Source organism: Tursiops truncatus, chromosome 10 (genome assembly GCF_011762595.2).
Source record: "Tursiops truncatus isolate mTurTru1 chromosome 10, mTurTru1.mat.Y, whole genome shotgun sequence".
NCBI classification, from domain to species: domain Eukaryota; kingdom Metazoa; phylum Chordata; class Mammalia; order Artiodactyla; family Delphinidae; genus Tursiops; species Tursiops truncatus.
This window is the reverse complement of record NC_047043.1, coordinates 99,772,922-99,788,976: the sequence shown is the minus strand read 5'-3', so window position 1 is coordinate 99,788,976 and position 16,055 is coordinate 99,772,922. Positions and strand designations below refer to the sequence as shown.

Genomic DNA, 16,055 nt, shown 5'->3' with positions numbered 1-16,055 from the left:
CTTCCTGCTCCGTCACAGACCCTTAGCTTATCTCACAGCCGCTCAGAATTAAAAGAAAAAAAAAGACTACATTTCCCAGCTTCCCTTGCAGCTAGGTGTGTCATGTGACTAGGTCCTGGCCAATGGGAAGTAGGCAGAAGTGTGGGGTGGAGCTTCTGGGAAGTCTCTGCAAAGGCCAGTGATGTGTTCTGTGTCCAGAGTGTGGACTTGATGGCCAGAGTGCCCAAAGACTACAATCCTGATCCCTCACCCCTACAAGGCAGCCCCAGCTGGCTGGTCATCCCAGAAAGAGGCAATCCCATGAGGGCAGAGCAGTGTTGAAGAGCCTGGAAACCGTAAATCTGAGCTTTGCTTCTTGCTGTCCTGGAGCAGGTCGCCTGTTTACACACGCAGAAGCCAAGGCTCGGAGGGGAAGTGACTCCTCAGACTCGCAGGGGTCTCCTCTTGACCTCCCCTTCCTCTGTTCCCACTGCCACCACCTGAGAAAGCCAGACCAGGGTAACTCCTTCCTAACCAGCCTCCAGATTGTCAGTCTCGCTCTATCCTGGCAGCTCACGGCCAAAACGGGTCTCCACTGCTACCACTTTGCCACCTCCTGCCTGGAAGACTGGACCAGACTCCTCACTCCCACACTTGCCCCTCCACTCACCAGAGGAAAATCCAAACCCTGGACTTGGCCTGACAGGTGCCACAATGTCTGCCTACTGGCTCCTTCTCTGACCTCCGAGTCTCTGTACTCCAGCCACGCCAGCCTCCGTGCTGTTTGTCAAACCACCAAGCACATTCCTGCCTCAGGGCCTTTGCACCTGCCGTCCCCTTTGCCTTCCCCCAGACACCTCCCTCACAAATCCAGAGGCCTTCCCTGACCACAGAGGCTGAAAGGGCAGCCTCCAGCCACAGAGAAATTTTTGGTGAACGCATGAGTGAGTGAATGAATGAATTCTGTACCCACTCTTTAATGACTCTTCCAGAATTCCCATTGGACTGAATCACATAATGTTATTTTTGTGGGCCTGAAACCACTGACTTGTGGCAATTTCATATAGTGCAACCTTACTTTGGCAGTCATGCCCCTGCTCAAAGTTCCCCGTTATCTCCTACCACCTAGAAATAGAAACTACGAGCCGTGACCCCACACACCTCCAGGCTCTGGCTCCCACTCCCCTCCAGGTCCCGCAGGCCTGCTGTCCAGCATCGCAATCCCAGGGGTTTTCTTGGCGCCTCTGTTTGCTTAAATCCCCTGAGGCCATCCTACCCAAGTCCTCCTCTCAAAGAATGCTCCTTGCCCCAGGCCTCTGCTCCTGCTCAGTGTATACTGGTATTATAAACTGGTGGGGGCTTCCCTGTGGGCGCAGCGGTTAAGAATCTGCCTGCCAATGCAGGGGACACGGGTTCGAGCCCTGGTCTGGGAAGATCCCACATGCCGTGGAGCAGCTAAGCCCGAGTGCCACAACTACTGAGCCTGCACTCTAGAGCCTGCGAGCCACAACTACTGAGCCCACGAGCCACAACTACTGAAGCCCACGTGCCTAGAGCCCATGCTCTGCAACAAGAGAAGCCACGACGAGAAGCCCACGCACTGAAATGACAAGTAGCCCCCACTCGCCGCAACTAGAAAAAGACCACGCACAGCAACAAAGACCCAATGCAGCCAAAAATAAATTAATTAATTAAAATTTTAAAAAATTTTTAATAAATAAATAAATAAACTGGTGGTGCATACTGGCGGTATTCCCCCGCCTCAGCCTGCAACGGATCCCTCAATCCTACAACTCTGGGCAGCTGGGGGCTTCTGGACAGCAGGGACTCCTTCATCCCAGGACTCCCTGCACTGGAGCCCTCCTGTTGCACCCTGGCAGGCATTATCACAATGCCACCAACAGGCTAGCTACTCCAGGACTGCGAGTGACACTGGGATCAGCCCAGTCCTAGGAGACCCTGCCACTCACTTTTTGCTGACCTTGGGCAAGTCCCCCTGATCCTCAGTTTCCCCATATGTAACATCTCATATGTCAACAAAGACACCGCTCAAAATAACGCCAGAGCCCAGGCCTGGGTCCCAGAAACAGGGGGCATGGGTGTGAGCAGGAGAAGGCAGGAAAACCATAGCAACCACAAGGGAAGGTGCACAGGATGGTGGGAGATGATACCAGGCAGAAGGAATGCGTGGAGCCGAGGCCCCCAGGCAGGACCCAAACAGTGCCGTGTGCTCGGGAAACAGCATGAGGCTGGGTGGGCAAGGGGGACAGGAAGATGGGAGCGGATGAGGACAGAGGGCAGCGGCGGACCAGTGAGAAGTTGGGATTTCATTCTGAGGCCAAGGGGAGCCTCCCAAGGAGGTTAAGCAGGGAAATGACAGGATCTGATTTCCACTTACAAAGGACAACCCTGCCTGCAGGAGGGTCTGCAGGATTGCCGGAGGCTGGGAGGTGCCACCTGTGTGACCCGAGGGGGAGCGAGGGAGGGCGTGGAGCAGTGGCCAGACTTGGGGTGGATCTTTTCAACATGAACTGGATTTGCTGATGTCGGGGCTGAAGGAGACAGAGAACCCAGGGGTGCCCTGTGAGCAGTCGAGCAGGCTGGGTGAACCACTGCAGCCGAGGGACCTGAGGCTGACCCGACTTTCAGGGAAGTTCACTGCTCGATTCAGCAGTGAGGCTGCAGGCTTTCCGGCCCCCCAGTCCAGACGCATACAAGCGAGAAGACATACAACATGGCCTTCCCCACATCGACCGGGGCCTCCTGGCAACCAACATTGTTCCCGTGCCCTTTCCACCAGGCTTTTACACATTCCCATAAAACAGGGGTTGGAAATTCAAATGCCCACAGTGGCCAGGCAAGGCAATGCAGAAGGGTGGGGACTGTGGCAGTGAATGGGCTGCCCAGGTTCCACCTAAAGGGCGCTGTGTTCTCAGCTGCAGCCCATTAGTAACTAAGTGGACACAGGTGTAAGCTATCCGTAGATCTGCCAATTTTTCAAAAGAAGCCAGAAGTCCATATTTTTAGGCGAAACAGATAGTTTCTAAATTTGGGCTTCAATTTAAAAAACAGTATCAGTGCTGTATCAGCCAGTTAGCATTTAGGCCACTGGCTGCTGGTGTGCAACTCTACTGGGAACGGCTGGTGGTGGATTCCAATCGGAGAGCTGACCCTCCTCAGCAGACCTAAATTCAAGTTGTGGCACCTGCAGGATCCCTTAGCTAGGGCGTTCCGGCCTGCAGCAGAGAAGGGGGTCCCAGAGCACTCCCGAGGCAATTTGGTCTCCCCACAGTTTATAAGACCCCGCTTGGGGTGTCTGGGTGAGCACATACCCACTTTGAGCTCCTTTCCGAAGACGGTGCGCTCCCCCAGCGCCGAGCAGTTCCAGCGGCCATTGCGGAACTGAAACTGACACTCGTCCAGGCCCATTTGCGAGCCTTCTCCTATGACGATGATGGCGTCGGGCCGGCTCTGGCAGATCGCCCGCTGTCTGGGAGCCAGGCCTGGGATCTTGTTACAGATGATGCTCGCGCCCAGAGCTACCACCGAGGAGAAGCCACTGGAGCAGGGGACACAGAGAGATGGAGCGTTAGGCCAGCAAGGTGGGGGGCACACCTACAGGCCCTCCCTAGGCGTCCAGCCCTGCCCTCCCCCTGCTACTGCTCCCAGCACGGGTCTCTCAACTTTTTTGATACTGCACCCCCAACCCAGGCTCACTCATTTATAATTCCCATCGGTACTTGTACCACGTGTATATTCAATATTAGTGAGGCTTAATTTCTCTCTTAGACACAAAGAAAGATGATGCGTGTCACAAACATACTGTCAAATGAACTAAGCCAGTTGCCTTTGCATCTATGGGAGAATTCAATCGAGATGAAGTTTAAAATCATGCAAAATGGAACTGCACTGTTTAGGGGTCATCTGTGTGCGGTAAAACTGCAAAGGTAACCACCAAGTTTCACGTAGCGTTTGCCTCTGAAAGGGGGATGGGTGCACAGATGTTGATTAAAGAACAAAAACTGTTCAGACATGTTATATATGGACAACATAATGTATGTATGTATATGTTTTATTTTTTAAAAGTCTTTAAAAAGCAACTGTGAATAAAAGTTGTAGTATTTCCTTCCTGCACGCCAATGGAATATGTGTATCCCACTCCAGGTATAACTGGCCTAGAGGACGCTTATGACTATCGCAGCAAGGTTCCTGTCTTCCCAACTCATTCACAGGTACGTACTAGGCACCTATCAGGGCACCAGGCTCCCAGGCACCATGCTGGGAGGCAGGCAAGGCCCTAACTTCGAGGGGCTATGGAGGGAGACCATGCAAATGTCTCAAATGAACACAACACAACATTCAGTGACATGCACTACAAAGAAAATAAATGAAGATACTGTGATAACAAGTAGTGGTGGGTCTGAGAGGGAAGGGAGAGGGGCTGCTTTAGCATGAGTGGTCAAGGAGGGCCTCCCTGAGGAGGTAACAGTGCAGCAGAGACCTGAATGGTCAGGAACCAGCCATGGGAAGGTCTGGGGAAGAGTATTCTGGGCAGAGGGAACAGAAGATGCAAAGTCCTGGGAAGGGAACAAGCTTGGGATCGCCAAGGAACAGAAAGAACCCACAGAACCCAATGCAGAACCAGGGCTCGGTGGGGGGGGGGGGGTCTGGGGAGAGGAGACGGCTCAGGGCTGATCTATCTCGGGACATCAAGAAACACTGAAGGGCTGGAAGCAGGTTACTGACAGGATCCCATGCCTCCAGCCCCAGCGGGGAGAGGACTGCAGGGCTCCAGAACAGCAGGGAGAGTGGGCAGGCCAGAGGCGGCGTGGCCTGGGTGGCCGCAGATGGAGGCGACCCAGCTCGCTGATGGGTGAGGTGGAGCCGATGGGAGGGCTGGGGAAGGGTACAAGGGAAAGAGAGGCGTCAGTGTGGCTCGTGGGTATCTGGCCTGAGGGTGGGCCCATTTCCTAATATCAAGATAACCCCAAAGAGGCTCCAGTGGTAGCCCTGACAATGCAGCTAGCCCTCCCTTTACACAAAGATGGCCCACTTGTCTGGAGCTTCCTTTTGTATAATCCTTCAAAGGTCATCAAGCACCCTTTGAAAGAGAAGACCTCACTCTGGTTATAATAATGAGCTCCCATTTACATGGGCCATGGTCAGCCGCTGGGCTAAGCGCCTCGTCTTTCCAGTCCAGGCTCAGCTGTGGGAAGTTGTTCTGGAATTGGGATTTCTCAAGGCGAGGGTCCCCTGACCAGCACCACAAGAGCTGAGGTGACCCCACTCCTCTCGAAGCACATAACTGCCGCTCCTGCCACACACCAGCCCTCTTCCTGCCTCGGGCAGGTCCCTCTCCCTGGAAGCTCTCTCACCCCCTGACCTTCACACGGTTGGCTTCTTGCCATCATCCAAGTGACCTCAAGGGTCCCCTCCCTGACCATCCCACCTAAGGGAACCTGCCTCTGCACCCCATCCCTCCTAACTTTCCATCACAGTCTCTGTTTTGTTTACTTAGTACTCTTGATTACTCATGGTCTTCTGAAATGTTTTAATGTATGTGTTTGTTTTTAACCTGTGTGCTTGCTTTTTTATCACCTGTCTTTCTCATTAGACCAGCAGCTCCTCGAGGACAGGGAGGCTGTCTGCTGGGCTTGCTAAATGGATTGTGGAGCTTCAAAAATGTCACTGCCTATTACACAGCAGGTGCCCCTGGTTATGCCTTGAATGCATCCGGGACCTTCTGCAGCACCCCTATTATATGCAAATGCAGTATGGCAGGTGCTACCACTAACTCTAGACCAGTCGGCCTTTCTAAACAGCCCTATAGGGCAGGAATCACCATCTCCATTTCACATATCCACTTTGCAGCTGAGAACCGAGGCTCACCGAGGTTGAGGCCTGGAGGCTAGCAAGTGATGGATCTAAAACAGGACCCTAGCAAGAGCTCTCGGTCATTCGTCTCAGCCACTCAAAGAGAGTCTAACACAGAGCTAGGATATTTTAAATGTTTCAGGAAGACGCAGCACAGAAAGAGGAGGTCAAGTGGAGATGTTCTGGCCACAAGTCAGGAGGAACCTGTCGACACCTAGTTGACCACCAGGAAATCCCTACACCGGCAGAGAGTGAAACTATATATTGGTGCACAGGCACCATAGCCTCGCAGCCAAGAGCTCAGGTCTAGGGCGCCATCTAAGCTTCCTTCACCTAGTAGCTGTGTGACCTTGGGCAAGTTACATCCCCTCTCCGTACTTCAGTTTTCCCATTGCTAAAATGAGGATATTAACTGGACCTCACCTCATAGGGCTGCTGAAAAATTAAATGTGTCAAAACATGGGAAGTGCTCTGAACGTGTCAGGCACACAGTGAGTACTCAATAAATGAGCTGATGTGGTAGTTATTATTATTGCATCTGATTGTTAGAAAAAGGCTAGTGCTTGAGTCACTTGAACTATCCAAGTAAAATAAGAATACCACAGGTGCCCTGCCATCCATCCGCGGAACCGAAAGGCCTCCCATGCCCATTTTACAGATGGATAACCCGAGGTACAGAGAGCAGCAGCAGGGCCTGGCCCCAAACCACCCTGCAACTCCTCCCGACCTGGCCCTCTCCCCACCCCAAAGGGCGGCAGCGGGGCGGAAGGCCGGCGCCCTCCCTCCGGGCAGCTGGGCCCCTGCGGGGACTATGAGGTCTCGGCGCCGCCGGCGGGAGGTCGGGCGGGCGGGGCGGCCAGGGGAGTTATTTTCTGTTGTTTTCCCTTTCTCTCTCCCCTCCCGAGTCCCTCCGCCCCGTTTCTAATTAAAAAGGAGATAAAGCCGCACGCGGCCAGCGCCAATCAGCCCCACCGGCTTCCTGGATGCTGGACGCGCGCGGGACGGCGGGGCGCGGGCCAAGATGAAGATTAAAGCAGGGGAAAAAAAAGAAAGCCACCCAGATGCGGGCGAATCAATAACACTTAAAACACACCGGCAGGCAGGCAGCGCGCGAGCCTCGCAGCCGCCTCTCGACCCGCGGTCAGGGCTGGCAGCCGCTTGGTCCGCTCTGTGCGCACCTGCTGGCCGCCACGGCCGGTCAACTTGAGAAATCCCCACGCCAGAGCCTCGGGGTGGTGAAACGGGGGAGTGGTAGTGACAAAACACAAAGGATGCACCACACACACACATCATCGCCGCAGCCCCTGCAGTCCGACCTCTCCCCGAGCGGAGCTGGGGGAGCAGGTTGCGTGAAACCTGCCAAGGTGGCCCTTGAGCGTTAGAACCTCTACCCATCCCTAAAGCCCCCGCCCCCACCTCCTGTGCTTCACGCGCATTATCCCCGAAGTACAAAGGGTGACTGGCCGCGCAAATGCAGCTCCAAGACGCGTCCCGAGCCGCCCCCTCCCACCTTCCAGCCAGCGCGCCGCCCCGGCCCCACCTCCTAGAAAGGCTGGCGTGAGGCAGGGAGGGCTGCTCCGCGAGCGAGCCGGCCGCCTTGGGTGCCCAGTTTTAGGGGGCGGAGTGTCCCGCCTCTCTCTGGCGCTGGCTCTGCGAGCTTGTCTCCCTGGGTGTCTCGGGCCATCTCTAGTTCTACCTTTGTGTGCGTCTGTTAGGGTGGTTGGCGCTGTCCCCTTCGCCTGGGATGGGGCTCCGGGAGTCTGAGGGTCCTTGGAAACCGGGTGGTGCCAAGGCTCTGAGGAGCGGTTTGTGTTTTTGCCAGCGAACGTCCCTCCCTCCGGGTACCTGTTCCCTATTCACGGACCGGCCCCGCCTGCCGCCCGGGGACTGCCCTGTACTAGGAGCGGCTGTGCCCTCGCCTCTGTGTACAGAGCTCCTTTCGGGCTCTGGGGGCTGAGCTCCCTGCGAGCGGCTGTGGTCCTGGCTGGGTGTTCCCGCTGGACCTGCTGTTCCCATGCCCTGGTCTGAAGGGTCCTTGGGAGACGCTGACCTTTGCAGCGGCTAACACTCTTCAGAGTCCCCCAAGCTGGAGCGTCCCTACTGGCTGTCCTTGGGTTGGGGGTCTTCCAGCCTCAGGCGTTCTCAGGACGGCTGGTCCCCCTGCCCGTGTCTCTGGAGCTGTGCGCGCCCCTGGGGCTCCCGCCCGAGGGGGGCCTTTGTGCGCCCACCGCTCCCGCACCGCGCCCACCCGGCGTCTCTGAGGAGCCAAGGAAGTTGGCGGCCGGCGGCGGCTCGCGGGCGGCGCAACCCCTCCCCAAGCCACGCCAACTTTGCCGGGACGCGCGTGCAGGAGGTGCGAGCGGCCCTTACCCGATCCGGAGGTAGACCATGCCCAGGCTGAGAAAGAGGTGGCCCAGGCAGCGCCGCGCTTTCCGGTTCATAGTCCCCGCTGGCCGCCGGGGCCGCGGGCCGGGCTGTGCTGATCCCGCGGGCCGGCCCTGGCGGGGCAATCAACATAGCCCGCCCGGGAGGCGCGGGCCGAGGCTTCCCGGGGCCGTCTGTCGTGCGCCCGTCCGCGCGCTCGGCGCCTGAGCCTCGCCGGGAGCGCGGGAGCCACGGAGCGGGAGGAGCGAGGGAGGAGCGAGCGCGGCACGGGGCGACGCCGGGCTGCGCGCGAGCGGCCGGTGCAAGTGTGCGAGGCGCGGAGAGTGCGGGGGCGCTGCAGCCGCCCGCCCCCGCCCCTCCCTCCCTCCTTTCTCCCGTCCCTCCCCCGCCCCTCCCCCACCCGCCTCCCCGGAGCGCCCGCCCCGCGCCCCCGCGCCCGCGGGACAGGGCCGCCTGCTCCAAGCGCGCTCGCGCTTGCCCCACGCGCTCCCGCGGCGCCCCCTCCCGGCTCCGGGGCGCCGAGCTGGGTCCGGGGCAGTGGGAGTCCGGAGGGGCTCCACCCGACGCTAACTCGTAAATTGCGGGGCGAGCGGACGCGCAGGGACTGCCCTCGGGTTGGCGGGAATCGGGGCTCAGCCGAGAACCCTCTCGCCCTGGCCTGCCTCCCCGTCCCCGCGGCCCGGCCGAGCGCTCGGAGCTGTGGGGTGTTAGGGCGCACCCAGGTTCCTCCCTCCCCTTGGCTTCCAGCCCAGCTTCAGGGGAGGGCTCCCCCTTACGCAGGGCTACTGGCGGAGCGGGGAAGACTGGCTCAGAGCATTCCTCCCCGCCCCCGTCTATTCGAGGCGGGGAGGCAGGTGGGTGCCCAGGTGAGACAGCCTCCTCTGGAGTCCCGCTCCTAGAGGGAAGTCGGAGTCGGGCTGAGGCCTGGATGCCCCGCACGCAACCCAGACGTGGGGCGCCCGAGTAGCCGTAAGGCTTCGGTCGCAGCCGGCTGCTCAGCGCGCTCTCGCGGCGACACCTGGCGGGCGCGACGGGCGGTGCAGCTCCGCCTCGCTCCCGGGGACAGCGTCCAGGCTGACCAGAGGTCTTGATCCTTTCCTGTGACAGACACCTTAGTCCAGTGAGCTAGGGGGCGGTTGGACTCAAGTTTCAGCTGAAGAAATCGAGGCTCAGGGGCGCAAAGGTGTTTTCCCACAGTCACCAGCTGGTGAATGGCAGCGCCAGATTGGAAACAAGGCGTGCCTGACTCTAGTTAACAGCCCCCCTCCCCAGGGCTATTACTTCTGGATTGCTTTTCTAAATTACACGCACGTGGGGACTTCCCTGACGGTCCAGTGATTAAGACTCCGCGCTTCCACTGCTGGAGGCTCGGGTTCGACCCCTGGTTGCGGGAACTAAAATCCCACAGTCTGGGGAACTAAGATCCTACAACCGCATGGCACAGCCGGAAAAAAAAAAAATCATACACGTTCCCTGAAAACCACTATTCTTGCCTTCATTCCCATTCCACAGATCTCTGTGCCAGGCACCAGGGTGGGCACCGTGGATACTGTGAGGAACAAAGACAACGTCCTGCTCTCGGAGCTGGTGGAAGAGGCAGACCAGAAGTAAACAAATGTATCATTTGAGACATCACAGGGGCAACTGCAGACAATAAAGCAGAGTGATGGGAGAGGCACTACTGGGCTGGAGGGTTGGTTTTAGATGTGAGGAGGTGGCCTAAAGGACACGGGAGCCAAGGGCCCGGCAGCGCACGAAGGAGGCAGTGCAAAGGCTCAGAGGTGGGCGGGGCCCCAGGAGGGCCAGGGGCTGCTCCAGAAAGAGAAGGAAGGGCAGCGGGCCCCAGGGAGGAGATGGGGGCATGCGGATCCCACAGAGTTGTGTGGGCACGTGCGGAGCTCAGCTTTCAGCACAGAGTTTGGCGGGAAGACGTTGGAGGGATCAAAGAAAGGGGGACTCATGTGACTTGTGTGTTGAAAGGTTGCCCTGTGGAGAGTCCACGGGGGCATGGAGAGGGCTGGGCAAAGTGGGACACAGCAGAGAGGAGGCCACCCTGTGATGCAGGTTCCAGACATGGGTGGCTTCACTTTGTGTGGCCTCTCAGTGAGAGGCGGGTCCTCCGTGTCTCCCTGCTTGAGTCGGGGGGGGGCCGGTGAGGGCTTGGTAAGATGACAGAGTGACACCACAACGCGCCTTCTGTCTTGTTGCCTGGAACACTGCTGTGCAGCCCTGAGCCACCAGGGGAAGAATCTGCAGGCTGCCATGTTGGGAGGAAGCCCAGGCACATGCAGAGGCCCTGGGGGACGTTCCAGTCCACCGTCCCCGTTGAGGTTCGCCTTGGAATTACCCCAGCCCAGGCGCCAGACGTGTGGGTGAAGGAGCCTCTAGAAGAGCCCGGCCACCAGCCATCGTGTCTTCCCATCTTCTCGGCCGAGGCACTGTGGACAGTGGCTTCTGTGGTCATCCCAGTGTGCCCTGACCAAGCTCCAAGCCCCATAACCTGCGAGTATAATGCAATGGTTATTTTATGCCACTGTGTCTTGGGGTCCCTTGTTGCATAGCAATTGTAACTGGAACAACTAGGGTGGACATGGGGTGCAGACAGGAGGGAGGAGGCTGGCACATGAGCAGCTCTGATGGGACTTGGAAGGAGTCAGTGGGGAGGGGCAGAGGGAGAGAGAGAGAAGCGAGGAAGCCGCAATGTCCCCCATGCTGGCTGGGGTGCCTGCGTGGAGAGAGGTGGCAGTGAGTGACTGGGGCGGGGACGGAGCCACCCAGGATTTGGAGCAAAGTCACAGGTCTTTCCTGGCCATCTTCTTCCTCCTGTCTTTCTCCCAGCCCTGAGCAGTCTGCCTCCAGAACATCACTGACATGTTCTCTTTCTTTTCTACATGCGCTGTCATTCTTAGACCAAAGATGCGCTCATGTCACAAATGTTAGGGGATGTTCAGAACCAGGACGTTGGAGCAGGTGCTGGAGACATAACAGTGGATCAAATAAATTCAGAGTCCGCCCTCCAGAAGCAACTAGTTTGAGGACCAATTTAATGATCAGTCACATAGGTAGCACGTGCTACGTGCCAGCTGCTGTCATTAAGAGCGTCAGTGTATGAACTCATTTAGTCCTCTAACAATACTATGAGATAGGTGTTAGTCTTCTAGCTAATACAATGATTGTCAGAATTATCATCATTTTACAGTATGGGAAAAATGAATCATGGGGGGATTGAATATACTCCCAAACTCCCATAGCCAGTACATGGCACACCTGGGATTTGAACCTAGAGAGTTTCCAGCTTTAGCGTCTGCTCTTAGCCCCTCAATTACGCCGCCCACCTCCTGGAGAAGAGAGACTTAGGCCATTGCAATAGAAACGGTATCGGGCCTCAAGATGGGGGACACACAGAGAACTGTGGGAACACAGAGAAGGGGGCTCCAAATCCAGCATGGGGCATCAGGGAAGGCTTCCTGGAGGAGGTATACCTAAACTGGGATCCAGAAGAAATGTGTTGGTGTGAACCAGGTAGAGTTTTTGGAGCCAGGGGAAGCAGGCCTGGAGAATGGAGGAACGGAGTGGGGGCGGGTTGCAGAGATGAGGCCCAAGAGAGGGTCTGGGGATACATTCAGAGCGTATTCATAAGTTTGGGCCTTCTCAGAAAGGGTCGCAGGCGGGTGATGGCATCTGATTTGTGTTTCGGAAGGCTCACGGTAACTGTTATGGGACCAGTAGAAGGGGGCAGAAGAGAGGCAGAAGGTCTTAGTTATCCAAGGAGAAAAGGCCCAGCCTGGACAAGAGTCAAGGAGAGAAGTGGGTGGACCGGAGGTGGTGTGAAGGCAGGGTAGACAGGGTGAGGAAGCCCCAGGACAGGACCAGTGTGGCTGATGAGGACAACCCAGGAGAAGCTGGTCTGAGGCCCATGAACTTGGTTTTGGAGGTGCCGAGTTGGGTGTGCCTGTGGGTCACAGAAGGGACAGGGGGACGTGTGTGCCGGGCACGCAGGACGGAGGGTGCCCGGGGTCTCCACAGCTAGAAGTGGGCAGTCGTCAAGCTGAGGCGGGGATGGAGTGCTGTGCGGGAGCCACAGGGGCTGAGCGTGGTGTAAAGAGCAAGCTGGGAGCCGGAGCTTCAGGAACCGGTTGGGAGCCCCTGAGAGAAGCAGGGGAGGAGCAAGGAGCTTGCAGGGTCAGAACCTGCAGGGGAGGCAAGGACTGAGAAGGGACCACACTCAGCTCCCTGGCGTTCAAAGATCCCCTCTTCAGCGGCTTTCCCTTTCAGCCACCCCTAGCGGGCCTGGGGCGGGGCTTGGGGCTGGGGGCTTTGGTGCCCCCTGCTGGACGCACAGAGTGGCTGCTTGGATCCCAAGACTGGCATTAGCAGGTATTAACACACTGGGTCGGCTGCTTGCCAGACACTGCTCTAAGTGTGGGCTGTAAGCTGGGTCCACGTTTATCTCTGTGACCTTGGGAGAGCTCCTTACATGTCTCCTTGCCTCGTCTGTAAACTGTGGGTAACAGATTCTACCTCCCGAGGGTGGTTGTGAGGTTTGAGAAGCTAAGGTAAAGTGCTTAGAAGGCTGCCTGGAGCACGGTGAGGGCCGTGGATGCATTTGGGACATTCAATTAATGGGGAGGCCACAGCCACCTCTTGGTGACACCACCGATCAGGAAAGGACATCATGTTTAAGGCAGTCTCTGCCTTCATTTGGGCCTATAGGAAAAGGTCAGCAACCCAAATCAGAGGGGAGGCTTGCATGGCTGCAGTATTTGGAGCAGCTGGGAGCAGGGGGAAGTGCGTGGAGATTCCCGAGAGCCAGGCCCCCAGTGACCTGCTGCCTGGGGCAGCCTGTCGTGAAAGTGCGGGCCTTTCCAGCGTGAAGGAGCACAGGGCTGTGGGGTGTGGGGCAGAGCTCTCGTGTGGGAGCCAAGAGAGTGACATTCTCCTTTGTCACTCCTTTGTTCTGCATGGCTTCAAGGGAGTCGCTACATGTCACCTCCTCAGAGCCACCTGCCCAGGCCACTCAACCTCAAGTGGCCTCCTCACCAGCCTCCTTCTATCCCTTTGCCCGTCTGGCTCCTTCACAACGCTCGCTGCTGCAGGGGCCCTGCCTTCCATTCTGGGCCTCTTTTGTTTCTTCCTCATCCATGTCACCTGTACGTGAGCAGGGAGGGCAGTGACAGTCCCATGTGGGTTTTCCAAGCAAGCGAGCCTCCATTAGTTTGTGGCTGCCCGGCGCCTGGCCCCCTTGGGACTGACACAGCAGTCTCCGCTGGGGGAGCCCCCGCTGTGGGTCAGACCGGTGGGTGTGGTGCAGCCCCTCCCATGGAAGCTCTTCCTCCCTCTTCTCCTGTCTCAGGGCTGTGGATTCCCCCCCAGGTCCTCTCTCCCAGGACGGGAGCACATGGGACGAGAAGGGGGCCTGCAGGCCACACTCCCAGGGCTGGGAGCGGCAGCAACAGAGATGGGCCATCTGGTACAAAAAGGAGCCGCCCCTCCCTCAGAGCTAGGCCAGCACGGTTTACTGAGCCTCCGCTATGTGCCAGGCCCTCCCAGTGGACGCTTTCTGTGTCTTTGCCCCCTGGAAGCACTCTTCTCCCAGATAGTTTATCAGTGGTCACTCCATCCAGCTAGTCCCCAAGCATCCATCCTGCCCCTCACGGCACTTTCTAGACACCTCTTATCCTGGCTTTGTTTCTCTTCCTAGCATTCATTGTCACCACCCCCAACTTTACATGGTATGTTTATCTGTTGACTTATTTGTGTCTGTTTTCCCCTGCACTACTGGCCCTGTGAGGTAGGCATATTTGTCACTTCACTGCTGCATTTCCCAGAACGATGGCTGGCACATGGTCAGACCTCAGTGGAGGATCACTGGAAAATTAGTAATTGAGAGGGTCTCATTTACTCCTTATAACACCCTCATTTTCCAGAAGAGAAAACTGAGCTGCTGAGTGGCTAAGTCCCTTGCCCAGCACCTAGCTGGGTGCCCGGCACACAGTCAGTGCTTAATAGCTAACTGTCAATTCCCTTTCTGTCTCCCCCTCCCCATCTCCCCACCCCTACCAGAAATGGGGGCCTCCACGCTGTTTTCATCCACATCCCAGCCCTCCCACTCTCCGGTGAGTGATTCAGTGCTGAACACAGGGGGCCAGGACGGTAGGGCAGAAGCATCCTGACCAGGAGGAGTTGGAACGTGGGCATCAGGCCTGGAAAAGCAGCGCCTCACTCCTGCTGCCAAAGTCCTGTTGACTGCCCACCTAGGCAGAAAACCCAAAAGGCCTGTTTGCAGATTTGGGACAGAGATCGTGGAGCACAAAGGATGCAAGAGACTGTCCATTCCATACTTGAGGAGACTGAATACTGAAGCCGCTACAGGAGGCTCCGAAGACACATGGCCAGCTTGAGGCAGGGTCAGATGTGAAACGCTGCTGAGGGCGTTGGGGCAGCAGGTCCAGCCTTGAGTCCTGGCTCAGCCACTTGCTGTGTGACTTTAGCAAAGTGATTAACCTCCCTCAGCCTCGGCTTCCTCCTCCGTAAACTGGGATGATTATAATAAGGCTACCTGATGAATTCCATGCTGTCGTATGTGTGAAGCATTTAGCAGAGTGTCTGTTATATACCATGCATGAGACATATGATAGCTACTTGATGATGATGATGGTGATAACAGTGCGGGTGAAGAAGGTGATGAGGATTTTGGTGGTAACATGTATATTGGAATCCAGCCCTAAGGACCTTCAGGAATCTTAAAGGTCATCTAAGTCAGTATTTCTCAAGCTTCCATGGCAACAGGATAAATTAGTTACAAAAATAAAAAGATGCCCAGGTCCCCCTCCTGGACTTCCTAAAGGAGGTTGTCACCTCTCTGGTTATAACCAGCTCCCCAGGTGCCGGCCACGTCGGGGGAGCTAGGCCTTCGGGGAACCCTGCTGCGCCCAGTCCTAACGCAGCGCCCATCCTCCCTCAGTGCCATCCCTGCTGAGTGGTGGCCACTGTGCGCAGACCTCTCGCAGGGAGCGCAGCTTACTTTACTTCAGGTGAGGCCCTGGCATTCGAGGACAGCAGCGGCAGGTTCACAGTTCTTCGTCAAACCAACGGGAAAGCAGCTGATGGGGGTCAGAGGGATCAGAGAAGGGAAGAGTGGGTCCCCACCTTCTCTGGGCCTTGATTTCTCCAGCTCAGACATGGGGCCAGGCGTGGCTGCCCTAAGTCTGCATCTCCCCAAAAGGGACTTCTGCAGACCCTTAGTTTTCCAGAGACAGGCTCAAGGCTCCAAGAGTGAGAATTTTTAAATTGTCGTTTCAATTCAATGGGAATCTAACATCCACGTACCTTGGACTATCGGGATGACAGCTTTCTGACTGAGGGCCACCCTCCGCTGAGTTCCCTGCTTGAGTTTGTCTCTGTGTTGATTGTAGTTGTCTATATTTAATCTGGAACTTGCTGATTTTAGAAGAGCCTGTACTTAGTTTTATGATAGTGTATATTAAACAATGGAATACAGGTAGACTTCTGAGTTACTGTGGGTTCGGTTCCAGACCACTGAAAATCCAGACAGTAACGCAAATATCACAGTAAAGCGAGTCACAAGAATTTTTTTGTTTCCCAGCGCATATAAAAGCTACGTTTACACTATACTATAGTCTGTTAAGTGTGCAATAGCATTAGGTCTAAAAAAAGTACACACCTTAATTTAAAAATACTTTACTGCTGAAAAATGCTAACCATTAACCGACACTTCAGTGAGTCATGATCTTTTTGCAACCATAACACCGATGATCACGCACCGCAGATTACCTTAACAAATATAATAATAAAGT

At 56.5% G+C, this 16,055-nt stretch overlaps 1 protein-coding gene across 1 annotated transcript in view; it reads right to left on the bottom strand.

Moving 5' to 3' along the window:
• The window catches only part of WNT7A (Wnt family member 7A), a 67,430-nt gene extending 58,893 nt beyond the window's left edge, over positions 1 to 8,537 (bottom strand). Inside the window, exons 1-2 of the mRNA XM_033865499.2 lie at positions 8,224 to 8,537; positions 3,312 to 3,538 (exon numbers count right to left, since the gene is read on the bottom strand). Of these exons, the coding sequence (XP_033721390.1) occupies positions 3,312 to 3,538; positions 8,224 to 8,294 (298 nt within the window). The 5' untranslated portion in view covers positions 8,295 to 8,537. The remainder of the gene's footprint in view (positions 1 to 3,311; positions 3,539 to 8,223) is intronic.
• Between the last annotated feature and the right edge of the window lie 7,518 nt (positions 8,538 to 16,055).